General features: G+C 44.7%; 1 protein-coding gene across 14 annotated transcripts in view; it reads right to left on the bottom strand.

Moving 5' to 3' along the window:
• Positions 1–27,538, bottom strand: part of PDE4D (phosphodiesterase 4D) — a 636,676-nt gene that overhangs the window by 49,279 nt on the left and 559,859 nt on the right. For 13 of the 14 annotated variants that reach the window (XM_035100833.2, XM_035100834.2, XM_035100836.2 and 10 more), the window contains one exon: positions 11,931–12,043. In XM_035100833.2, the coding sequence (XP_034956724.1) occupies positions 11,931–12,043 (113 nt within the window). Of the gene's footprint in view, positions 1–11,930; positions 12,044–13,317; positions 15,466–27,538 lie in introns of those variants that run through there. The other variant, XM_035100843.2, reaches the window with a different exon arrangement.

Here is a 27,538-nt window from a genome sequence, read left to right as displayed (position 1 = left end):
TATCGCAAACACAGATTTACTATACCCAGCCCAAAGAAATTCCCAGCGCATGCATAAGACACGGTCATTTTACACATTGCAACAGCACCAATAGCTGTTTAAGCCCTAGTCTCAAACACCAGAAAAACCTGCTGCAGATCTACTGTGTCTACAAGTTATAAAAATATATATTCCCCATCATAAATAAATAAGCCCCATTAAGTTCAGTGACATTTACTCTCGAGCAAGCATGGGTAGGATTTCAGTCTAATTTAAGTGGTGCAGGAAATAATATGAAGGAGAGGCAGCAACATTAAATGGAATCTTACCTGGATCCAAAATTCAGGTGCAAAAAACTTTGGCCATACTTCATAATGTAAGGAACTCACAGTCATCTTACTCGTATAATTTGTATCCTCTCAGTTTAAATGACTAAGCATCCAACGATATACTCAGGCTGCCTTGAGTAGTCAGATCAACATTTCTTAGGAGTAAAAACACTAGCATTCTCCAGCAAAACTTTCTATTACACTTGGAGGGAGGGGAGAAAAAAAAACCCAAACAGTTCAAATAAAGCTCTAAAATGCCTTAAAAGTTTGCATTTAAAGCTGCTGGTATTGCAAGCGGCCTCCTGCAAACAGCATCCCTCACAAAACCCCTGATGTACACATAGAGACAGCTTTTGAATCCTGTCAGGTACTTTCTGGCTTCTTGTAGAGAGCTATACTAGCCTGCATAGACTCCAAAATGGCAACCTCATCTCTCCTTGTTGCTATGGACACGCCATACGTCAGACCTGCACTTTTTTTCTCCCAGACCTGTTTGTTTATGACAGGCCTAGGTGCTTCCTATTATGGTGCCTGCATCAGCACAGCATGCTATTTGCCAGTAATGAGAGCCCGCGGCAGCCACTGAGGTGATCAGCATGCAGCAGAGGACAGAGTTGCTGAGGAATCTGAGCATGCTCTCTGCAACTCTGCATAGAACGGGCAATTTCAAGAACGGTTAAGCAGCATACAAATCACAGAGCCTGCTTTTTGCCACATACTGTCTGCAGTTACTAGCGGTGGGGGTGGGTGGGTGAAGTTTAAATACAGCCACACTGCTGCTACTAGTGTTTGGGAAACCCTGGAAGTGGACAGTTTTAAGGCACAAGGCAAATTGACCTCTGGAACTCTAGCACTGTCATTTGTTGCCATCCCAACTCCTGGACATCTGCTGCGGAAAATCGAGCTGACGGCAGCAGCAGGGTCCCCAAGTCTCAGCACTACTGCTCGGTTTGCAAAAACGATTACTCATTCCTTTGTGACTCTCGCTTTTCAACTTTAGAAATGCACCTCTCTCTTTTTTCCCACAGCTGCAGGAGAGAGTCTGTTTTGCTTCTCCAGTGGACCTGATGGGAGACAGCCCTCAGGGACGAGGGAGACATAACCCAGAAGGAAGACATGGCAAATCTCAGAGCTCCCATCTGCCACCACTGCCAGTCCAACTAACACAACATCCACTTAGTCGAGTCACCTTGCCAAATGACCTCACTTGCTTGGATGAGACAAGGCTTAGCTCATACTGATATATCTGGGCTCATTCACTATAAATTTGGAGATAACACAAATAATGGCCTTTCCAGTTTCCAGACAGCTCCTGCTATGTAAATCCTTAGCAGGAGCAGAGACTGTTACATCACTGACCATTTTGAAATCCATGAGAATGCCCAATGCTTGCAATTATTGAGCAACCACGGAATCAGCAGAGTCTGCAAGACCTGTCAGTACCCTGATAAGAGTGATTAGGAAAGTGCAATTCAAAATAAAAGCCTTCTTTTCATGGTTTTTTGAAGCTTGCATAGAACTCTATAAAGAATTTGATTTGTACAACTATTGTACAACTGCTGGCTAACAACAAAAGAAAGTTTGGGTTGATATTTAGTAATCTCTTTAACATTATATTTTAGGGGCTGCCACAAAGGAAAGATTGGGTTCTGCGAGATAGGAAAACACTATAAAACAAAATAGGATTCCTTGATCTAATATTTGAGCAGTCAAAAAGAAAAAGGTCCAACTTTTTTTCCAATTACTCAGGAAGTCAGAACATTTTAGCTGGGGGTAGGCATGGCACCTGAACCCATAGAATCTTACTTTAATTGTTAAAATGGAGGGACACACACAGAATTGTGTCTCCAGTGTAACAAATGAGAAACATTTTCCTAACATAGCTATTTGGCAGACAGTTCATGATCATCAGGGGAGTTTTGTGGCAATGGTACATGAATGTGCAAAAACACCTCACCAAACCTTTATACCTCTTGGAGAAGATAAAACTTATCTGGGTACAAAAAATTGAGAAAAGTCTATAATGAAGAGCAGAGATGGAAAACCTACAGAAGCATAGAATTGTAGAGCTTGAAGGGACCCCCAAGGGTCATCTAGTCCAACCCCCTGCAATGCAGAACCTGTGGTTCTCCAGATGTTGTTGGACTCCCATCAGTCACCTGGCATGTACAGGTGTCCCACCCTTAAGCTAGAGCTGCTGCAATGTAAAAAGGAAGGCACAAAACAAATTTCACCAATGGTCCTCAAGAAGGATGAGGCAGGGCTTAAATTTCAGTCATTTGTTTCTACCAAATCTTTAACAATCAAAAAAATATGGGGCATGTCCTGCTACTCCACATTTAATCAGAACCAAAAGCACAATAGGTATAGAAGTAACTGCAAGGATACATGGGAATGACAAACTTGGATGGGGTGTGGTGATGGAGAGAAAAAATAAGGCAGGGCTAACTGAAAAGTCAGGGTGGAAGCAGGTAAGGTGGGATTCTGAATGTTTGGGAAAGCCATGTGTGATTTCTCTCCCACATACCATACTTTTATCACAGTTATCATGTCATACGCTCACTGAAGCAGATTATAGGAAGCAGCCCAAAACCACTGTCTTTACCTAGAATTTGTACTGTGATTATGTTTGTAAGATACCTCAGCACATATAGAAAGTGTCTGGCCTTCAGCAATCATAAACCATCATCGCCCACAAACGTATACAAACCCACAAACAAATTGTGTGTGTAGTGGGGAGACCTGAACCTGGGTATTTTAGAAACTAAGTGCTTACTGGGGGAAAGATGACCTGGGGGGCATTTCAAATCAGCTGCAGAAAAGTAACATGGTAAGAAGGGAAAGTTACAGTGGTATATATGTGATGATCAGACCATACAGGTATTTTAGAAGCAGAGGGGTGAAAACAGTGGATCCTAGAGGTGCCCAAAATGAAGAAATGGGCAAAACTGGACAACTGCTTGACTGAAAGATGTTATGTCATAGATCAGGCATCCCCAAACTTCGGCCCTCCAGATGTTTTGGACTACAATTCCCATCTTCCCCAACCACTGGTCCTGCTAGCTAGGGATCATGGGAGTTGTAGGCCAAAACATCTGGAGGGCCGAAGTTTGGGGGTGCCTGTCATGGATGGTTTGGAGACTGCTTGATTTCAACCTGCTTCACATAATACAGCAAGAAAATACACTTCCCCACACGGATTCATGCTGTAAGGAGCTCTGGCACACGGATAGTTCTCTACAGTGTGTACATTTATTGTACATGTGTTTTATGCTACTAAACAATATAGTTGGGTCCAGGTTAAATTAGCGTTGCTTTAGCCCTGGTTTGACCTCACTAACTTATATTTGGTGCAACCTGCTCCCCTGGCGGCAGTTTCCCAGAAATTACACTTTTGCCTTTCTCTGCCATATGCTTTTCTCAAGAAAAATGCTCAAGATTCCCTTCCCCTTTGTGAGGTTCTGTGGAAGTCGTGTGGAAAGTCATCGAAAGAGCGAACAAGGCTTTTTACACAGGGTAAACTCTTCAGCAAGTTGCTTTTCACACTTTGTCCTTGCTCCTTTCAAATCCTTTCGTACAAGGGAGAATGATGTCTGCCCATCCCACCCACGTCCATCTCCATGGCTACCTGAGTGTAAGGGAGCACTACCTAGAGCTAGTACAGTTCAAACACGAGGCACTCCTTCTCCATTGCAGAACAAAGACTCAGTACTCTTCTATCTCATGCCAGCAGCATAAAGAGAAGGTGATGTGTAACACAGAGAAAGCTACTACTTAATTAATATGCTAAATACAATCATTTGAACACACATGCAGAAATGTTTAACCACACTGTTTCATTCTTTCCTGCAAGCCATGGTTATTTCACAGCCTACAAGGCAATATTGCACAGGGTCCTAAGGCTGCCTAAGACCTGATCACATTCTGATCTGATTGCCCATGAACCAGCCCACATCCAATTAACCCATTCACCCTTACAGGCCATACCAAAAGCAGCCAGCTAGCAAGATGCGGTTTGCACTAGGAAAGCCTGAACAATTCAAGAAAGCAGTCTAGGAAAATGGTCTAAATTGCTCACGTGAATGAGTGAAATTGCTTAAAAGAAGGGGGCAGAGACTGCTCCAGGGTCATAATCCAACCTCATCTGGAAGAAGTTACTTTCCTGTTCCAGCTCTTGCGATCAAGTGAGAGTCATATGATTAAGCCAAAGCTATGTACCGAGGCTCTCCAAAAGCAACGTTAGCCTTGCTTGGAGATTTGCACGTCTGAATTGAAGAAGTCAAAATGACATCCTCTCCTAAGGTGAGAATTATGAGCAGGACACAGGGACACCTCTGGGATCTGAATCCCCAAGTGAGAATACTTTACTGACTCTGCCTAACACAAGCCTCCAATATTCTTCAGTGGCTCTCTGTGTAACTCAATGCTTCGGGAAGGTTGAAAAATTATCAAAATTATCAAAAAATTATGATAATTAAAATTATCAACAAATCACCTGTCTTCTTTGAACTATGTAATTTGCTAGTTCAGTAAATTCCCGTTTCGCTGTTTTATTATTTGTAATGATGGAAATACAAGAGACTGGCCAATACTGTAAGTAAATTCTTTTAAATTGGATGTGACAGCATTATCCTTCCTCTCTAATTGGAAACAGGTTGCTCTAATCTAACATTGTGATAGGAAAATTCCTTCAGTAGCACCTTAAAGACCAACTAAGTTTTTATTTTGGTATGAGCTTTCGTGTGCATGCACACTTCTTCAGATACAGTGAAATGGAAGTTTCCAGGCACTTATGTAGAGAAGGGGTGGGGAGGGGTAGGGATGGGGAGGGGGGATCACTCAGAAGGGTGGTGGAAATGGGTGATTGACTGACTGATAGCTGTTGATGACCGCAAACGACTGCAAATGGTTTTGCATGAAAAAGCAAGGGTTGAGATGGCTGAAGATCGCTTATCATGTATAATGAGATAAGAACCCGATATCTCTGTTCAAACCAGGTCCCTCCATGGTTTTGAGCTTGGTGATAAGTTGCAATTCAGCAACTTCTCTTTCCAGTCTATTTCTGAAATTCTTTTGTAGTAAGACAGCTACTTTGAGATCTTGTATAGAATGTCCTGGGAGATTGAAGTGTTCTCCTACTGGTTTTTCTGTCTTCTGGTTCCTGATGTCAGATTTATGTCCATTTATCCTTTGGCGTAGGGTTTGGCCTGTTTGTCCAATATAGAGAGCTGAAGGGCACTGTTGGCATTTGATGGCATACACAATGTTAGAGGATGAGCAATTAAATAGTCCTGAGATGGTATGTTGGATGTTGTTGGGGCCAGTAATGGTGTTGTCTGGGTGTATGTGGCAGCAAAGTTGGCATCTGGGTTTATTGCAGGCTCTGGTACCAGTGTCCATGTTAAGTCTGGTGGTTGTATTATTGTGGGTGAGGAGTTGTTTAAGATTGGGTGGCTGTCTGTAGGCAATGAAAGGTCTTCCTCCCAGAGCTTGAGAAAGGGAGCGGTCATTGTCCAGGAGAGGCTGTAGATCTCTGATGATGCGTTGTACTGTTTTAGCTTGGGAGCTGTAAGTGATGACTAGTGGTGTTCTGTTATTTTCTTTTTTGGGTCTGTCTTGCAGCAGGTTCTCTCTAGGTATCTGTCTGGCTCTGTTGATCTGTTGTTTAACTTCATCAGGTGGATATTTTAGTTCTAAAAAGGTTTGCTGTAGATCTCTTAGGTGAGATTCTCTGTCTGTAGAGTTGGAACAGATGCGGTTGTAACGTAAGGCCTGGCTGTATACGATGGATTGTTTGGTATGTTTGGGATGGTAGCTAGAAGCATGTAGATATGTTTGTCGGTCAGTTGGTTTTCTGTATAAGGTGGTGTCTATACGTCCATCCTGTATTTTTATAGTAGTGTCCAAAAATTGTATTTCTTGCATAGATTGGTTCATTGTTAGGTCAACCTAACGAAAGCTCATACCAAAATAAAAACTTAGTTGGTCTTTAAGGTGCTACTGAAGGAATTTTTTTATTTTACTTCGATCCAGACCAACACGGCTACCTACCTGTAACCATTGTGATAGGAGTTTAAAACACTGGTGAAATCGTGCTGCTATGTTAAAGCTTGTACAAAGGGCTGGTATACATATTGCACCCCTGCATAAAATGTTTGAAAACACATCTGCATGAGAGCTACTGTAAGCAGCAGACATAATGTGGATTAATGGGTCCCAATAACAGGAACCATTGCATGGAGAGTCTTCCCCCATCAGGCTCTCCTAGCAGCAGCTGGTGAAAGGTGGGGAGGAAACTCTCCTTGTGATGAGAGCAATCTCCCCAGTCATCTCTTGCAAAAATGTGGAGGATACCCTTATGCAGGCACCCCCAAACTCGGCCCTCCAGATGTTTTGGGACTACAACTCCCACCATCCCTAGCTAACAGGACCAGTGGCCAGGGATGATGGAAATTGTAGTCCCAAAACATCTGGAAGGCCAAGTTTGGGGGTGCCTGCTCTTATGCCTCACCTAAAGCAGTGGTGGAAGCAAGTTCCACCTTACTGGAAAGAGGAAATTCCCTCAACACCACTATTTAATTCAGACCCACTGACTCACGACTGTATATATTATCTGGCACGGGGAACCTGGTTGCTATTCCTTATTTCACATTTATATTTGCAATTCTACTCCAGAATCTTCCATTTGCCCTACGGGTGCAACACAGCAACTTGGCGGCAGCTGTAGCTTTTCAGGGGTGTGTGTGTGGCTGGCTGGCTGGCTGGCTGTGTGCAGAAGGGGGAACTCCTATTTCTTTCTGATCTGGTGTGAGATTCCTCCAAAAATGAGATCAGGAGCACAATCCTAGACAGACGTAGGCAGGATCAACACCGTCCCCTGCCCCTCACCACATCTCTCCTAGTAACATTCATGGGCATGTACAGGGCTGCTCTATGGGGCCAGTGATGTGATCCTCCTATGGTTACAACCCTGCTAAACAGCCCTACCAGTGCAACCACCTGGTGGTCTGGGGAGGGTGTTTTTGTACTGGCACATAAAGATAGTAACATAAACTTTAGTATTTGGACGATGACCTTGACAACAGCAGCTACAGCCAGCAAGATCAACACAGCCTAACAGGGATGGCCTGCTGGGCAGTACCCCTTTGTGAAAAAGCCAAATTTAGAAGTATGCCTACAAAAAGAGTAATTTGCAAGAGAGAGTTTTTCACGTCTGCTTTAGTTATTTATTCAAAAATCTCAAAGGTGCTGCTTATTTGTCTTTCGTTCCATGGGCAGCCGAAAAAATACGACGTTCTTGTCACCCCTTGCTATTGTTTGCGTATGTCAATAATACCCAAGGTAATAATTCATACAGCTGAAAGATTTAAAGGAATACTGTGCTGGAGGACAACAACCTTCTTTCTACAATGTTTACTCTCCCCAGCAGTAAATGCAGTGCGTTCTTTGCAAGCCACAGTGCAATTCTCCATGCTTCCCGTAGTTAGCCATGCGGGTATTTTGTCTATGTGTGTGTGTGTGCTTATATTTGTGTGATGCATGTACATATAAATGCAGAGCTTACCTACTTAAGAGTTGGCATACGTCAATCGAAAAACCATGGTGGTTTTTTTTTAGCTTAAAAAAGCTCAACAACTTTGGAAAAAGCTCAGGGTGTCCTGGTTTCTCCTTTCTGAAATATGCAAACATCCTGCAAACACATTGTGACTTTGCCAGTGGATCCGGTGGCATCCTCACATTTCTCTGCGCATCACATATGTGATCTATTAAATGCTTAAGGTCTCCACCCTAATAAATTCTCAAGCTAGCGTTATGGAATAACTAGGCAGGGCTGGCTGCAACGTATTTAAGGGGGAGCAGGCACTGTGGCACATTCTCCGCACACTTGAGATCTCTGCATGTAGTTTAAAAAGTCGGGCGTGATGCAGAAATATATTTCATGTCATGGACAGCAATAGATTGCTGCCCCTTCCACATTGGAAAAGCTCCTCTTGCTTATCTTGCCACCGACTTCTTTATGCCCTGAGAAAAAGTTGCTTAGAAGGGCAGCCTTTCTCAAAAAAATTATCCCTAGCTACCCAAATATGAACTGCATCTATTTAGGTGGCCATTTTTTGGAAGTCAAAAGCACTTGAGTATTTTTGATGCGCTGTGTGTGTGTGTGTGTGTGTGTGTGTGGAGAAGGTATCTGACTTATGCATCCACATGCACCCACAGGCACATCTGTCCAGGCACACAGTGTGACTAAGCCCTAAACAGCATTATCTCATATCAACGCATAAAACCTACTTAGGATTATTTTGAATGGCGGGCACCTTCAACCAAAGATACCATGCAGAGACCCTGTGCCAAGACTGCCTTCTCAACAAAGGGAAATGAACTGTGCAGGGGACGGGGACACGGGGACACACACACTGCTTTTTAGAGCCAATTTCTCCTGTACAGAGCAGTAGAAGTCCTGGGTCTCTAGAAAGCAGACTTGTACAGGACTAAAAGCCTAAAAATTTGGTGCCCAAGAACTTCCTTTTGTGATGTGCAAATAAAAAGTAGCCTTGGTAATAGGGGTTTATTGAGCTAACACTGACGCTTTGGGCTGCAATCTCAAAACAAAACACTTATTCCTGAATATGCATAGAAGTGTAGAAGTGTACTGCTAGCATGGCTTGGGATATTGGCACATAGCGTTTAATTGGCAGGAAAGAAATGAGCAGTGCAATCTTATACATATGTACTCAGACGTAAGCCTCTCAGAGTTTTGTCAGATGTGCTCCCAGGTGGGACTGCAGCCTAAAACACCCACATTTCCCATTTTAAGGACAAAATAAAACCAAGTAATTGTGTGCCTGCAGTATAAATTTCCAGTGCTGATGTAAGGAATGGCATCATTCAGGCTGACCTTCAGAGTGGCTATAGCAACTCAGCTTATTGTACATCTCATACAGGAAACCTTGGCTGTATGATCCCGTTTTCTGAAGCAATGGGAGGAGCAGATTTCTTATGAAATGCTTTGCCCACTGTATTTGGAGTTTCTACTACTGAACACATCCAAAATACAACTCCTTTGCAAATGACTATCCATTTTTAAATAAAATAACAACAAATCTCTACAAGCTAACTACAAGGTAGGCAGCAACACCATTGCTAAGCAATGATTGCAAGGAAATAAACTACTGTAATATTTATAGTGTACCCTTTATATTTTTTACTGAAAACAAACCTATCTTCTATTATCATGAAAATATCACACACTTACTATTATTACTGTTAGTTAAACATAACCCAGATATGAAAAACAGCCACAAACTGATATAGGAAACAAGCTGTTGCCCAAATAAACAATTCAGAAAACCCATTGCACTGCTTGCAAATGAGACTGTATTTTACTTGAAACATTTGCTCTTTTGCTTTCACCAATAATTAAAATCCGCATGCATTTTTTTAAAATCTATGCAGCTAGCCTTGTTCAAACATCATAAAGCAGTGAATAAATATCTGATTGCAAGTATGTGTGATATTCACCAAGGAGCCTTCCCGGCTGCACCTCCCTTTTGAATATACTGTACACTTGGTGGCAAACCAGCGACCGCTATTGCACAATGTGCTAAGCTGCCTGCCCTGCTTGGCACATGTCTATGAAGGTGCAGGTTCAAATCCTTAAGTTTGATTGCAGTAATCAAATCTGGGTTCATAGCAGTTGAACGCCAAGAGCCACAGAAAACATCCACACGTATTAGATAAGAGACATTTTAACAGCATAAACAATATGTGACACTTTTATTGCAGGAGCATAAATGGTATCTCAAGAATAGGAAAGCACGGGAAAGAATCCACTAACTTGCGACTCCTGTATCCTTGTGTTACATTGTACAATCAAAAGCTCAAGGAGCTTGCAAGAGTCAGAGGCTTCCCTCCCTCTTTCTCCTGCCTGTGTAGATCAAGTCTGTAGTCAGAAGTGATATTAGATTTGCCACTGCATTTATATTGCACCATTCCTCCAAAAAGATCATGGTTCTCTTCCTCACAACAAATCTATGAGGTAGGTTAGGTTGAGACACAGGGATGGGCCCAAGGTCACCCAGTGAGCTTCGTGGCAGAGTAGGGATTTGAACAGTGGTCTGCAAGCAGAGTTACTCTCTTAAAGATTTTTTTGGGGGGAGGGGGGAGACAGACAGACAGACACTGCTGTAGCATAAAGCTAAGACAGCACTACTCCTGTTGAAATCTACAGTAAAGAGCTTCACTGAGAGCCTAAAAAGAAAGTGGGGAACTTTCTGTTGAATAAGCACGGTGTGTGTCACCATGTCACAATTCTTGGTGATTTTAAAGCCAGAATGAAAATGTAAACTTTTTTTCTCAGACCTAATCATGTTTTCTCAAAAGTATGCTCCAGTGAAATCAATGGAACTTTGCACAAGAATCACTTACAACCAAAGGTGTAAAACAAATCTGTTTCCACCATGCACATGGCTTTACTTGCTTTTATCTGTTCCTGGGTATTTACAACAAGTTGTAACCACATCTCCTACTACCTTTAGTGGTTGACATTTACAGCAAAGTGCCGTATGTAAATGTTGTGTGTGCATCTTTCCTCATCCTGTTTTAAAATGGCAGCACACTGATCAGTGATTACGCACAACCTTTAAATGGCATGTGAAGCTTTGAAACCCAAACTATACAACCTCTTTTGACCCGCCCACCCCCAGCCAGGCCAGTATTGCTCTCCCGCTCCAACTTTATTATACAACTGCAAAGGTCAAACTGATAGACCTGCCCATCTCAAATGTATGCAGGACTTGTCAATTCTGCCATCTGATTCATTCGTAGATACGATTTTATAAAAAGGGGATCTTAAACAATAATTTTAAACCCCTGCAAAGTTTTGCAGTTCTCTGCTGGCTCACCAAAAAGCAAGTCTTTATTGAACTTAACTTCCAGAGCAAGCATGCATAAGATGAAGTGATGCTGATAAAACAGAGAATGCAAGAATCCAACTTTTAAGTTTGACCCCCAGAAGTCCCAAGGAGTTTACCAAGAACTACTCCTGAGTAGAAGCCTGAAGGAGGCTTGCATTTAAATCTGATTCACCTAAGTTAGATAACACACTGAGAGACGCATTACAGTAACACTGTGCTCCATGCACATTTTAAGTTTGCAAACATGAATGCGTACAAGCTACTAGCTTCTTCCACAGCCAAGAACGCATGCAAGTTTTCTTGGCACAACAGCAGCAGCTGCCTAATATTACGGATGCTCCCAGAATGGCTATTGCAGGATTAGGGCTGCTCATGCATACAAGTTTTCTGCAACATCCGCGTGGTCCCGGGCATCGAAATGCCAGCCTTCATTTTTCTCTTTTCCCAGTTAACCAGAATTTACCATTTATGGGGGAAGTCCGAGAAATTAAACTGGGTGGGTGGTGGAAACTGTTGCAAATGTCCTGTTTGCAGTATCCCTTTGCAGCATTCAGGCCCCGGGGCTGGAAGCGAACTCCAGCGCTCGAGATCGCCGGCCACTTTGCTGGCGGGGAGGCAAAAACACGGGCAAGGCGAAGGCGTCGGGGAAGCAGGTGGGATCGGGGTGCGGGAAACGCGTTAGGTGTCGGGGTGGAGTTTTTTGTCCTACCTTGTTCGAGGCCATTTCGCTGACGGAGTGCCTGGTCTGCAAGGTTTCCAGCTGGTCCAGGCACCAGTCGAGCTCCTCCAGGGTCTCGCTGGCCAGTTTTTGGTATGCCTCCTCTGCGAAGAGATAGGGAAAGGAGTACTCAGTTCGCAAGCGTTTCACAGGGCTACCAGCGAGCTCCAGCGGGGCCATCCTGCCATACCCAGCCATGGGGGGATGCCCAGTGCCCACACATGAGTGCTGCTCCTTCATATTGCTCAGCCCCAGCAATGGAGGAGAAAGGCGGGCTTGCGGCTCCGGCGGGAACCACGAAGGAACGAGAGCGGCTCCAGCCTTTCCTTAGCCAGTCCGGGCAAAAGGCACTTTTCTCTTTTTCTTTCTTTCTTTCTCTCTCTCTCTCTCGCTCCTCTCTTCCCTGGCGGGAGAGCTCAGCAAGGCAGGCGCGCGCTGGTGGCGCAGCTCGTCTGAGCGGAACCCAGCGCGGGGAAAAGGAGAAGGAGACGCGGCGCGAGTCCTCGTAGGAGAGAGACGCGGCGCAGCCTCTCAGCTCGTGGAGCGCAGGGCGGAGGCGGGCGCACGGAGCCGCGTCTCTCTGGCTGGGGCTGCTGCTCTTTCTCCCGCGAGCCAGAGACTTTGGGCGACGCGCAGCCCGGCGCTTTCCTTCCCCGGGGCTGGAAGAGGGCGGGCAACACCTCCTCCCCACCCCTCCCTCTTCGGGAAAGCTACAAGCCCCAGTGAATCAGAGCTGTGGCGGAGGCTGCCGGGTGCGCGGCCGCCGCGTTTCCTGTTTGCTCAACTTCTCTCTTTGCACAGCGCAAGGGGGAGGGGGGAACCCAGGCTTGCGGCTGCTGCTTTTGACTCTCGGGGAAGCCCGTTTCTTTCACGAGCCCCCTCCTTCCCTCCCCCCTGCGGAGACGAGTCTTCCAGGCTCTTAAGCAACCCCCTTCCCCCTCTGTTGTTTTTATAGGTTCTGCTAGGAAGGGGGAGGAGAGAGCGCCTGGGCGCTCCTGCCTTTGAACTGCTGCCGCCGCCGGAGTTTTTGTGCGTTTGGTGCAGCGGGAAGTGTTTTGCCCCCGTTTGCAGTTTTCTGGGTTGGGGGGGGGAGGCGGCAGCGTGAGGGGAGAGAGACAGAGAACTCGGCATGGGAGGGAGCGCAAGGCTTGCACTGCCTGCCCGCCCCCCTTTTGCAAGTCGGCTCCGGCGGCGCACACGTGGAGCCTCCTGCAGCTCGCTGCGCACAGGCTGCGGCCACCTGCGGGGGGCGGGGAGGCGAGGGCCGTGACGTGGCCAAGAAATCCCCCTCTCTCCCACCCCCGCCCTCAGACAGTGAGCTCATTATATAACCACAAGCGATCGCCCCGGCCAGCGCCACTGCCGCTGTCCTGGGCCTGCAGGAGGAGGAGAGACATAAACAAGATTAAAGCCACATCGTAACCTTGAGGTCCTTGGCGTGCAACGTGCGCCCAGATGGCCAAAGCAGAGGGAAGAGCTCAACTGGAGCAGCTTGGGCCCAGGGATGCAACATGTCTGCTGGAGAAGAGGGCACTGAGTCGGACCAGCGGTTCATCTGCTAGCGTTCAGCCTTGGGTCCCTACGCATGATGAAGAAGTACTGGTGCAATATGATAAAAAAAAAATCATTCTGTCTCTTGCACCTGAGAGGAGTTCCCAGGCCATTTCCAAACGCAGCCCACCCTTCAACCTGCTGCAGTGATCCAAACTGGAGGTGACCAGATAGGGGTAACTGGGCATGAAACTGATGCCTTCCAGTGCCAATTTACGCACTCACAGCCCTGACTATGTAACCGGACAAATAAGCTATCCTAGTGATGCTGACACAAAAACCCTACATGTACATTAAGCAAAAGAACGGAAAATCATTACCCTACCTTCTTCCCCTGCTCTCTCTCCCCAATTCGCCACCCCCAACCTCACTATTTCAATGACAGCAGCAGTGTCTGACACCGAATGCAACTGACACTATGAACTGAGAAAGGAGACATATGTACCCTTGTTCTCTATGAAAATCCTTCAATAAAAAAACCAAAAAACCATTGGACCCCCAGATGTGGTTGGACTACAGATGCTGGGGACTGAATGGGGGGGGGGGGCTTCTGCATGCTCTGCCACGGAGCTGCCGCCCCTCCCCTTCACACAAGCCTGTGTGCCCTTGGCAAAGGGGTCACGTTGCTGCTTTCTCACAGGGCCTTGGTGGGGCACTCAAGATGACCTCTTCTCCATGGACATACAGGCCGGCCGAAAGAGGCAGTCCATTCGCCCAGCCCTCAAAGAAAAGCCTGGGCACACTGCGACTCTTGTTCCGTAAGGAGAGGCAGTTATGTTCGCCTGCTGCTTCGCACAGGATACAAGTTTTGGCTTTCTCCTCCCAGGGCCTTAAACTGGACTCCACACAGGAACAGATGCATGAGACCTGCCCACCATGGGAAGGAAACTTCCAGGGTCTTTATTCCCCTGTGTACCCTCTCAGGCTCTGACAAGCATGGTAAAGAGGGTGCAAAGAGCATGGAAGGAGGGAGCATTTAAAAACTGCCTTTCTTTCGAGTAACCATGAGGTTCCAACAATGGGAGGGGCAGGTGGAGGATAAGCTGTTTCTCTGGGGGTGGGTGGGGGAGAGACATCCGTGCCCCCCCCATGGCACTGCCTATTCAAACATATGGGCAGCATATGCTCAAGGGCCTTGAGGAAGCTTCTGTCTGTGGTTTTCAAAGTCCAGGAACTTCCTGATCTATAAACTACCAAGGGAGTTTCTGTTCTATGTGGCCCTGCAAGAGACTAAGTCAGAGCTTTCCAAACTTTTCATGTTGGTGACACAATTTTTAGACATGCATCATTTTGTGACACAGTAATTCAGTTTTGCATCATTTCACGACACAGTAATTCAGTTTAACTAGCAAACCGGAGGTTAAACTAACCCCTTTTCAGCCCTGGGAGGAGCATTCATGCGACACACTAACGTGTTGCAACACACAGTTTGGAAAGCTCTGGACTAAGTGATGCATTGACTGGCCCCTATTTGCCTGCCTCTATTTCCCACCTGCCCCAGCCCTCTTCAGAGCACAGAACATTGTGTTGTTAAGTGTTCTGTGCTCCACTTCTTATCGGATACCGCTATCACTACTAATCACATATATAGCACACTTAATAGATAAAGTATTTTACCATCTCTGGATACAATCCAGCCCAAGATAAGTGCTATTAAGTCCCTTTTGGCTTCGGTGGAGGAAGAGGGCTAAGCACATCATTAAATGCCCCTCTGAAATCAATACGGCTCACTTGTGTGCGTAACTTTTGCTGGATCATGCCTATAATCTCTTCTGGCCTCAGCACAACTCGTGGAGGGAGGGATGATGCGTTCTCACATTTCACGGAGGGAACTGAGGTCACCCAAATGGATCCGTAGTGGAGGTATGATGTGTGGAACTAAGCCTTTCATATCTCTCTCACTGAGTCTACCAGACGACACTAGCTCTCTTTACAGCTTATATCCCGTATTTTCTTTAGGTAACCACCATACGTCCTGAGAATTACAGTTAATATTTGCACAGTCAGTTTCAATGCAATGTATATAAGTCAGTCTAGCCAAAGATTTAGCAGCAAAGGCATTTTCAAATACTGCAGTATGTTGACTTTAAACCAAATCCCCGACGGAAGGTGTGTGAATGACGTGTTCATCACAAAGTTTGCTTTGGGAGAAGGAGGGGCGGCGGGAATCTCTTCCAAAAGTTTACCTCAGAGACTCAATATCAACTGGGGTTTATTTGATTCTGCTTTCCCCCACCCCCAAGGTGTCACCTGGCAACTGAGGGAGAGGAAGCCTAGGCGACAGGGAAGAATCTAAGCCAGGATTTCCAAGGACCAAGTCCCAGGTCTTATTTCCAATGCAGGGGCTTAACTATTGAAAATACAGAATGAGATTAAAAAGTGACTCTGAGCATAGGTGCCAACTCCCTGGGGCCCTGGGTGCCCAAGCACCCACAAAATTTCCCATGAAGGGGCCGGGCACCCACAAATTTCAGTGCCAGGGCCATGCACGCTGCCTGGCATCTGTGGCCCTAGGCACCCACGGTCATGGGGCCAAGTTGTCACTCCTGACTTTGAGCATGTGCAGCATTTTCACTGAGTAACACAGTCTGCCTCATGACATTTGTTGAGAGACACAGGGCTCCAATATTGTGGGCACTGGAACCCAGCAGGCTTTAGCTAGAAGAGTTTGGATTTGATATCCCGCTTTATCACTACCCGAAGGAGTCTCAAAGCGGCTAACAATCTCCTTTCCCTTCCTCCCCCACAACAAACACTCTGTGAGGTGAGTGGAGCTGAGAGACTTCAGAGAAGTGTGACTAGCCCAAGGTCACCCAGCAGCTGCATGTGGAGGAGTGGAGACGCGAACCTGGTCCCCCAGATTACAAGTCTACCGCTCTTAACCACTACACCACACTAGCTACATAGCCAACGTTCATTTTTGAGATTTGGACCACTGTTGGCGGAGGAAGATACAAGCTATCGGCACTCCTATGGACATATTTTTAAATGTGCAAAGAAACTGACTGCAGATATCCCCACTGGCAGGATTCTCCACATGCATCTTGTTGGCCACTGTGAGAACTAGATGCTGGCCTAGATGATGATGACTCATTAAATCTGTATATCGCCCTCCCTCTGAAGATCTCAGGGCGGTTCACAGCATAAAAGTACAAGAAAGAAACATAAAATACCTAATAATAAAACAACAACAAAACAACCCAATAATCCTCTCCCATAAACATATTTAAAAGGTTATAGGGTATTAATTATAGGGTTGAAATGGAACATTTTCACCTGGCACCTAAAGGTGTAAAACAGATGTGCCAGACGGACTTCTTTGGGGAGACCATTCCACAAGTGGGGAGCCACTGCAGAAAAGGCCCATTCTCATGTTGCCACCCTCCAGACCTCTTGTAGAGGAGACACATGAAGAAGGGCCTCAGAGGAAGATCTCAGGGTCTGGGTCGGTTTATATGGGGAGAAGCAGTCCTTGAGGTATTGCAGTCCTGAGGCATATAAGGCTTAATAGGTCAAAACCAGCATTTTGAATTGGGGCCCAGAAACTAACTGGCAGCCAGCGCAGTCAGGCCAGGATCAGTGTAGTATGCTCAAACCGTCTTGCACAAGTGAGCAACCAAATTCTGCACCAGCTGAAGTTCCTGAACCATCTTCAGAGGCAGCCCTACATATAATGCATTGCAGTAATCTAACCTTGATGTTACCAGAGTATAGACAACAGTAGTTAGGCTACAGGTAGGTAGCAGTGTTGGTCTGGTATAGTCGAAACAAAAAAATTCCTCCCAGTAGCACCTTAGAGCCAACTAAGTTTGTCATTGGTATGAGTACTTTGTTATTGCATATGTAAATTTGCTCTGCACCACTTATTTACTAATGACATTATTTATCTATACTGTACAGTATTTATCAATTATCCAACAGAGATGTTGTCTGATCCAAGAACACTGGAAACAACAGAAAACCTCTGAATCTATAGACTTGATACCTTAACACCACATAGCCTAAATCTGGAGGATAATACCAGACATGTGACTCAACAAATACAAATGCAATTCTTTGGAATATTTCATTTTCTGAGCCACCTTGGCTACACCACCTTTTGATTCACAGCAAGCAGCTGAAGGAGGCAGAAGGGTGGAGTTCCAACTTAGCACAAATGCAATAGTTCAGTCAGTGCAAGCATTTGCTTGCAGACAGAATGATCTCCCTTCTCCTCTCCCCACTCCTGGCTCACTGTTCTGGGGGATCGATCAAACCTTCCGAGTGGATTGGGGGTAGCTGAAGTGGGTGCAGCTGGAATCCTTGTGCTGTCTTCCACTAAGGGAACGGAGTAGCTGAATTTGGCCCAAAACCTTTTGCTATAAGAAATTAAGCTTTGTTTGTTCCAGCCACATAGCCTTCAGAAACTGTCAAGGGTCGATTGCATCACAGTCCATAAATGATGCTAGCTGTGGACATGTCTCAATCGTTTTAGACCTCAAGCTTGAAATGTTTGAAAGAAGTACTGTATACCCTGTTTCCCCTATTTTAAGACGTAGACATAAAATAAGCCATAGCAGGATTTTTAAGCATTCAAGGAATATAAGCCATACCCCAAAAATAAGACATAGTGATAGGCGCAGCAGCAATGCTGGCCGCGGCAGGAGGAAGAGGAAAAAATTAATACATCCCCTGAAAATAAGCCACAGTGTTGTTGTTGTTTTGTGTTTTTTGAGGAAAAATTAATATAAGACGGTGTCTTATTTTCGGATCTCTCCTCCATCCCCACTGCCACAACGGACTGACTGGCTGCAGGAACAAAGTTGTAAAACTGAACAAAAGTTAACGCTACCTAAAAATACCCTTTCTATTTTTTTCTAGATGACATTTAATGGACTCATCAAAACATTAGGTCACTTTTGAGGAATGTACAGTGCTGGCAAGCTGCCATGGCATATTAATGCACATTTTGCTGGGTTTGTACATCATTTCAACTATACAATCCTTACATAATAACCAAGAGAATGCTTCAGTCCATAGGAACAATAAATGCTTGTGCATGTTACAAAGGGACTGCCAAATGTTGCAGAACAACTCGGAGCTGGGGTAGAAATGTACAGTATTAACAAAAATGATGCAGTGTGAGTTGCCAAGCTGAGACCGTTTTACTATGTCTCCAGTATCATTTTCATTGCAGCATTAACCACAGTCCAAGTTGCTCGCTTCTCTGGAACAGAAAGGTGTCCACCAAATATACAGGCACTGCCTTGCGCCAAAAGATAAAATAAAATGCCCTGTGATATTTAGAGCTGGGACTTTCCTGAGAGTTTATGAATTAAAAGAGCAGCGGCAGCCAACTTCACTCTTAATCATATGACAGAGCTTGTTTGTTCACCCAATTCAGTGGAACTGAGGGCTAGTTGACCATGCATGTTTATTCCCTGATGACCTAAACATCAAGTCTTGACTTGCATGTGTGTGAAGGAGATATTGGGGACCAGAGTCAAAGGCAGAATTTCTGTATCACCTCACGTCACTTCCAATGAAGTGTTCTTCAATGGAGTCAGTTTTCCCATTCCATTGCAAGTCGTTAGAGAGGCACATGAATATGTAAAGCCACTATCAATTCCAGCGAGTTCAAGGGAACCTGCTTCCAAGAAAATTGTTCGACTGAAGTGTCTGTGATTTGTTTATCCTTGGAGCGGAAACAAGCAGGAGAATGAGATGGTAAAATGGACTGCATTTTAAAATGTCCCCTGCATTAAAACACAGAAGAGAGGGGGGAGAAAGTGTCTGATCCTGATCTATCCTCGGGGTAGGGCCTATGCTGCAATATCTAGAAATAGGTAGAGCTGTTCCAATTCCTTCCCACGGTAGTCCTCATCCTACAGAATTTATTTATTTCATAAAATGTATACGCCGCTTGATTGTAAAAAAACAATCCTACCCTACTTGAAAATATACAAAAGTTAAAGAACTAAAGCAGATTTAAATTACCTCAACTTTAAAAGGTTGTTGTATGTTTAAAGCCACTTTATAATACACTCTGCTATTAAAAACAAAAGCAAAACAGAACAAACCGACCACAATGTGACAGAAAACTGAGCTTAAAAATATAGTCTCCTATGGCCAATGATGAGGGATGATGTGAGCAACATCTGGTGGGCCCTAGATTCCCTATCCTGTTCTAGCGGCAGATTTATTGAGGAAAACAAACCTATTACTTATCAAAAGGACAGGGCTTCCGTAACAGTTGTCCTTTTTCAATAATAGAGTTTCAGAAGATACGCAGTTCAGAAATACATTGGATCCATCTCATCAAGATCCCTCAAGCAATTAAAAGATTGGGTGTTTGTTTAAATGTTTCATAAAATAATACCACCTCCCTCTCTGGTATAATTCTTCAAACAGATGTCATCATTGCTCCTACCCCACAATTTAGCAATGGGCTACATTTTCTGTCTGCCTTGCAGTGGTGGTATTCGATCCTGGCTATGTCTACACTCATTGTGTGCAATGGATCTTACTTTCAGGAAAGGGTGCCCAGAATTGCAGCCTAAGGTGCTGGGCTACAAATCAAGAACTCCTTGGATCTCCTATCACCTAATGGATGGACATATTTTGAGCTTTAGGAAAACTACTCTTTCTTTTTTTTTTGCTTGCCTATAACATGCCCTTGAACTCTGATGCCTTTTGCTGGACTGGGTTGAGGATAGAGAGGGGTGTGTAGAGAGTGTGAAACTAGCCTACTAGGTATAATTAACATTTGTGGCTCCACCCACTTTGTCTCTGGCCCACCCACCACCAGCATGAGGTCCTCAGAAGGTTGTCCAGAGGGAAATGCAGCTTGACTTCACCCTTGGAGGCACACTCCATTGTCTCTTGAGACTGAGGATGCCAACAAGGTTGAAAAGAGTACCCCTGCATCCAGACAATGCCTGTGAGCTGCTCTGAACACCTGAAAGCTCTATACAAACATTAAGTATTGTTTCAAGGCAATTTATTCTTCCTTAACATGTTTTGTGATACCAAAACCAGCTCTCTTCCTGCCCATCTCTCACTTTAGGCAATAGGGCAACTTCTCATTGGGAGGCAAATATAGTTGCTGTCGAAGGGGAGGGATTTTGGAGGGAAAATGGCAGCCAGGGGATGGGCACAAGGGACCCCCCCTTATCCCCTCCAGATACCCAATCCTCTTCCACTTTGCACATGAAGAGTTAATAAAGGATTGGGGAATCCCATGTTCATTACTAAACATGGACTTGGGATAGCTCAGGGGGTAGAGCATGAAACTCTTTAATCTCAGGGTCATGGGTTTCAGCCCAAGGCTGGGGAAAAGATTCCTGCATTGCACGGGGTTGGACTAGATGATCCTCAGGGTCCCTTCCAACTCTGCAATTCTATGGTTCCATGTAGTTTTACCCTTTGGTAAGCTGAGCGAATATATTTGACAGCAGCTTGGCTGCAGGAGTCCCCAGAAGTATAGTCGTACCTTGGAAGTCAAATGGAATCCATTCCGGAAGTTCATTCAACTTCCAAAATGTTCGGAAACCAAAGCACGGCTTCTGATTGGCTGCAGGAAGAAGTTGCAGAAGCCCAGTCCGACGTTCGGCTTCCAAATAGTTCGCAAACACTCAATTCTGGGTTTGCAGCATTCGGGAGCCAAAACGTTCAAGAACTAAGTTGTTGGAAAACCAAGATACAACTGTATGTATGTACATATGTATGATCTGTAGCATAACCTGGTCATCTTTCTCTCTTTCTTTGCCTTTTGTTGCTGTTGGCAAGTGAAAGAACGGTTCTGTATAATTTTAACAAAGCGTAGAGGTAAAATCATGGTCATAATTGGGTTTCTTTGATGCTCAAATGGTCTTATTTGCTCACTCGTTTTGAACAGTAACTCTAAAGGTTTACCTAAACTACGGTAGAAATATCCTGTTTTGGAACAATGTTACCCAAGAACACAAGGAATTGCAGTTTAGGTGCAAATCCCTACCCCCAACTCACAGAGATGCAATTCACTAGAGAGAAGGAATGGCTGTTAACCCAGTTTGTTTCCATTGTAGATCCTATGATAATGGAAGTGGCAAAGAAGATCTGGAGGCCCTGCCTTTTCACAGGGGCTTAGTAGAGAAGCAGCAAAGTTTCAGCTTCCCTTCTGTAGTCCCTAAAAGCTAAAAGGAAATATCCAAGTCCAAGCTTTCCAGAGCGCGGGGCAGTTTAACTTGGAGGGGTTCAGGGATAACTGGCAGGAGAGACTGAAGTAACAGAGGAAGCAGCACACTTTTCTGAAGGGCTTGATTTTGGTTGGCTTGAAAACCCGACACAGGCAAAGGGGATGTACTCATTTTTGCTTTGAGATCTGGCTGCTTCATTGAGCTTTCTTCAAGCCCTGCTATGCTAACTGTCCAGAAACCGGTGCTCTTCAGTGGTTTTAGAGCACCACTTCCAGCATGGCTATCATCTTTGTACTGTACCAGAAACAAGGTGGGATTTTGTGTGTGTGTGTGCATATGACGACATACAAGATTCCCTTGACACATCACCTTAAGTTCTGCCCATGACTTTAACAGAGTATGTCAAAACAGCTCCCTCTTGTCCAGAAGAAAATGTAATCGCTTCAAGGGCAACAGGAGTAGCTGCCCCTCTTTTGCAAGAGTTGCCACGCTGCCAAGACCTCCTATTTTATACAGCTGAAGGCTGCATTTTTATACAGACATGGGTTGATTTAGTGAAGCATTGTGGAGACAGATCCGCGAACGGCATGCAAAAAGGGACCTTTTCTGATAAGCTGAAGATCAGCTAAGTGCTGGTGGGACCTGCAACAAAGAGTTGTGGCGTGGAGTGCTCCTGTTCTGAGTTCCAGGGTGCCAGAGCCAGTCCTATCATTAGGCGTAGTGAGCCAGATGCCTCAGACGAAGTGGAGCCACAGAACAGCAGCAAGGTGTTGGAAGACAGAGTCGTCTGCGTCACATATCCTGCCCTGCATTTCCTAAGCTCTGTGTGTCACACAGCCTGCATTTCTTTCTGCTCTTGGGTGCAGAGAGGTATGTTGTCCCACTGCCAATGTTAAAGTTCTGATAGCATATTCCGTTTATATGCATCAACAGACACTTGAACTTTTGCACTGCAGGAAAATCTTGGGAAGCAAACACATGGAGACTTTAAACTGGAAAGTAAGAACTCTTACTTTCATTATTGGATACTTGGCTAGAACAGTTTCCTAGTCTAAATGTGGTGGAGTCCAAGGGAGCCTTGCTTGCTCCTTTGTTCTTGGCAGAGAGGTCCAAAATGACCTCTCCTCAAGAGGTCCAATAGAGAGGGCTGAAGCGAAGAAACTGCAACCCGAGAATATCAGTTGGTGAAGGGTCGGCATAAAGAACAAGGGCAATTTGACAGTTTAGCAAACTGGAGGTTCCCCTCTCTATCTGTTTTAACCCCATGCAAACTTCTCAGATTGTCGATCATGAGTAGAGTTAGCAGCCCTATGTCAAATGCAGGGCTTTTAATCCAACCCAGTGGTGCTGCAGCTTAGGCCGCTACTGTAATTGCACCATACCATCTGAGGCGAGTAGCAAAACTAATGTGCTCCAGGGATGGTGAACCTGTGGCCCTCGAGATGTTGCTGGACCCCAGAGCCCATGATCCCTGGTCAATGGCCATTGGCCATGCTGGTTGGGGCTAATAGGAGTTGGACTCCAACAGCATCTAAAAGGTCACTGGTCCCCCTTACTGATTGATTCATAAGCTTGGTTTACTGAAAAGAAGAGCCTTGGGTTTCTAAAGGGAGGACTATGGGTGCTGCTCTGAATCCTGATGCTGCTGCTGCTATATAACGTGAGACATTTTTCAAAGAGGGAGAAAAACACAAGAGGAAAATGGGGAAACAAGACCCTGCTCCCTACACAAAGGATAGTTTGGAACATCACATAGTCTTTGTTTGTTGTTCTACACAGCATTGCAGCAATTATTAGGGTGAGAACAGAGGAAATAAAAGCTGCCCACCCATCAGGATGTGATGTCCCCCAAATAACCTGATTGTGGAATAGTGTGCTGGTAGAGCGAAACTTCAGCTAACAGCCTGTGACCTGCGCAGCCCTAATTTTTGTGTGTGTTAAGTCTTAGGGGCTTTTGGTCCATTTCCATTCCTGGTATTTAAGTGGCTGCATAATCGTAAAACGGAGCAAGTCCTTTCTTTGTAGCTCCCGACCGCACTTTCTACACAGCAGTGCAATCATTCTTGTGGTTATGCTGCACACCATCCACAAAGATAACCACCTGATGTGAGAGGCATGAAAGAGTGCTTTAAGGACTTTTATTACACTTTTATTAGTCAGATATTTCATCTGTGTTGATGGCCAGCATGCTTGTGAGTCAACATGTTGGCTTCGCTACATTTCCTTGTACTATTGCCTCAAGAAATTAGCCTTGAGGCTAAAAAACAGCGAGAAGCCACCACAAGTTTCAGTTATTGGTCAGCTGATAAAATGTTGAGAAAGGGCCAGATGGGAATGGTTTGTTTTACAGGACAGGTAGGCTGCCGACCCACGTCATAGAACAAAACCACGAAAGGAATCAACCTGCTCCTTCTGTGCGTCAGGAATAAAAGCTTGAGAAATCCTCTCATTCCTAGTGTCCAAACCAAATTTTGGTTCTTTCACAATAGTCGTTTAGGCAGCCTGACTACTTCTCTGAAGAAGAAGTAGAAGAGGGGGAAAGCATACTCTGGCAATATTCTTTCCCCATTTCTGAGAAAGGGATGAAGCTTTCAGGTATGCCTGTGTCAGACATGAAGTTGTGGTTCTCACATGCTGGCTACTTGAGGCAAAGTGTGTAGTAGTTTTTCACAGGCCCATGTTACTCATAAATCAAATACCCTCACACAACCTCTGAATCTGTCTGGATCAATCAAAGATTTCCACAAAATACCACACAAAGGCTTTGCTTTAGCTAAGAGTTGACTTGAGGGTTCTGCTTCTGCTACACACAACCCTTAAAGAAGACTGAGGCTATTGAAAAAATGAAAACATGAGTATGCTGCTTCACACTTGAATGTTATGAGGGTTACAGGAAACAGAATTTAAGGGGATAGAGTCACAGATGTCCGAGAGGCTACTATTAAAAATGGGGGGGGGGCAGGATTTCCAGCAAGGCTTCCTTATGCCCTGCTTGATGAGTTGGCCTTGCTGAAACAAGGCTCTTCTACAAAATTATTAAAGACAGAAGACATTCATACAGGTAGCTTAATGTCCTTTTATGACACAGCCCCAGATAAGCAATTTAAAGGAAACTGAACCAACAGTTTTGTCATCAGTTCATCACATAACCCTTTCCATTAAAAAAACCCCCAAAAATCTCTGGAGAAAGGAAAATAGAGAAAGAAAGGCAGCAGTGGGCAGCTGTGTGTGATTGGTGGAGGCGGACAAAATCTATATTCTTATTTCAAGTCTCCAAGATAGCCACACACCCCTGAGTCTGAGACTTTGCCTTGCTATCATCCAGAGCTGGCCTTGCCACTTTCTCCTCTCAGAGGCAAACTTTCCTTCAGCCTAATTCTCTCCTCTACACGTCAGTCCACAGCTCACTGAGGAATATGCTTTGCATGCAGAAAGTCCCAGATTCAACCCTTTCCCTCCTGATCTGGTTCCCTCCAGATATTTTGGACTACAGCTCCCATCATTCATGATCAATGACCATGCTGGCTGGGACTGATGGGAGTTGCAGTTTAAAACATCTGGAGGGAGCCGAGGCAGATGGACCAGATGGATCAATATAATGCATCTTCCTATGTCCATAGGTTGCCTTCTTTCATCCCACATATGAAGCTGCCTGGCCCATTGGTCCATCTTGCTCAGCATCTTGGAATGTGGCATTAGAAGCACTTCCTGACCCAGCTTCCCAAGAACATTTTAAGTGTCATGGATTGAACCTGAGATCTTATGCATGCAAATTATGGGCTCAACCACAGAGCTTTGGTTTGTATAGCTTCCGGTCACTGCAGAAGGTAACCTTGGCCAGTGAGCAACCTTTTGACCATCTTAATTGCAAGGCTTTTGGACCTCCCAGCAAGCTGCTCCTGGAGGTTCATAGCACCAAGAACACAGGGCCCTGATACTGCCAGCACTTAGTCAGTATCTGTGTTGTGGGCCAACGGGTGATTGACAGCCAGAGAAGACTGCTACTGAAAATAGAAGCTGTCTAGCACTCATACATCTTAAGGGTTAAATGCCCACACTTGCTTAGCTGCAAGGAAATAAAGCAAGGTCACTGAAAGGTGATTTAAATGGACTTCTCTTTGACAGCTGTGAATATACTGCTCTGTTTGATCAATTGTTAAATATAGGATCACACCCTCTTTCCATTCCCCCCCTCCCATACAGCATAGAATTAAAACTTGGTATATGATATCCTTTTCCCTTATATACTGCAGTACTGTGAATTCATGGAAATGTTCCACGCAACCCATGCAAGGAATAAGCTGGACAATTTATTTCCTGTATAATAACTGCTTTTGCCACTGTGTAAGGTAAATACAATTGTTAGAGAGTCTATGTTTAAAAGCCCTTTTTGTGTGTGCCAGAATTAAACTACAATACTGTTATAAATTATGTGCAAGATCAGGAAACAGCACATTTTATATAGGCTAGGTAGTAAAATAAATGAGAGAGCTGTCAGATTAATTACTCTCTCTACCTTTCTTGCAATCTGCAAAGGCTTGCCCCATAAATTTGCACCAAGCACTTGGTAAAGAGCTGAACACAACTGTGTTCATTCTAGAAAAAAACACTGGTGGTGCTGTCAGGATAGGACTTTAGGGCAAAAGTCTAGGGCTCCACTCAGCAGAATGAATAGGAAGGTCCCCCAAATGCAGGAAGGCCTCCTTACATCATTTTGAAATAAGTGTTGTAATACACCTTGCCATCTAAAAAAAGGAGGGACCCATATGGGCATTGAGGGTTGTGTGCAATGCCATTCAGTGGCCATTATTAACTTACGTTTAATTTAAATGGATCTACTCTGAGTCTAACATTTACAGCGGTGCCTCGCTGGACGAATTTAATTCGTTCCACGGGTCAATTCGTATAACAAAAAATTCGTCTAGTGAATCCCATAGGAATGCATTGAATTTTTATTTTATTTTTGCCCATAGGAACGCATTAATTGAATTTCAATGCATTCCTATGGGAAAGCGCGATTCGCTAGACGAATTTTTCATAAAATGAATTTGTCTTGCAAGGCAACCTTCGCTCGAAAAAGCTCTTCGTTAGGCGAAAAATTCGTCTTACAGGGCATTTGTCTAGCGAGGCATCACTTCACTTAACTTCACTTCAGCCAGAGCATAGAGTGGAGGGTTGCATGTAGATAGCAAAATTTTGAAAGTTTGAAAGTGAGAGAAAAGGGGATTTTTATGACAGCTGATCACCTATGTACACAAACATTTGTTTAAAATGATATTGCTCAATGGAAAGGAATAGGCTAAAAAAGCTCAACACACCCCACCTGTTGGTTACAACATTTAGAGTGCTAGTCTATCCTCAATTAAACAGAAATAGTTGACAGTGTGGATGAAAATCCAGGACTTTGGAGAGATGTCAGAGGTTCAGATATACAATGAGCTAAGGATTGGTGCTGATATGCTTTGAGGAAGTGGCCCTCAAAAGCCCAGGTCACTTTGTGGAATCCACAAGAATTTGGCCAGGATTGAAACCTCCACTCAGCTATGAACCTCACTTGGACTGGCCACTCCTCTTGGCCTAAACTACCTCATCGGGTTGTTTGGGGATTATATGAGGAGGGGGAGAGTCATGTACACCACCACCAACCTGAGCTCCTTGGAGGAAAGATGGGTTTATAAATGCAGTAAAATAAAGCCAGGCATTTGCCTTCAAACAGAGCTCAAAAACACTGACAAACAGTGTGGCTTAAGAGAATCTTTTGTATGTTCAGGACAGAAACCAGTCAATATAAAAGCTACTGACATTGGAGTCACAGGGAGAATTAAAGCCAAGGATGAACATTGCAGCCATTGTAAACCTGTATTTCATGTCTATTTTTATATTTTATATTTT

Source organism: Zootoca vivipara, chromosome 11, assembly GCF_963506605.1.
Source record: "Zootoca vivipara chromosome 11, rZooViv1.1, whole genome shotgun sequence".
NCBI lineage: Eukaryota > Metazoa > Chordata > Lepidosauria > Squamata > Lacertidae > Zootoca > Zootoca vivipara.
The sequence above is the reverse complement of the archived record's forward strand: the minus strand, read 5'-3'. Positions and strand labels throughout refer to the sequence as shown.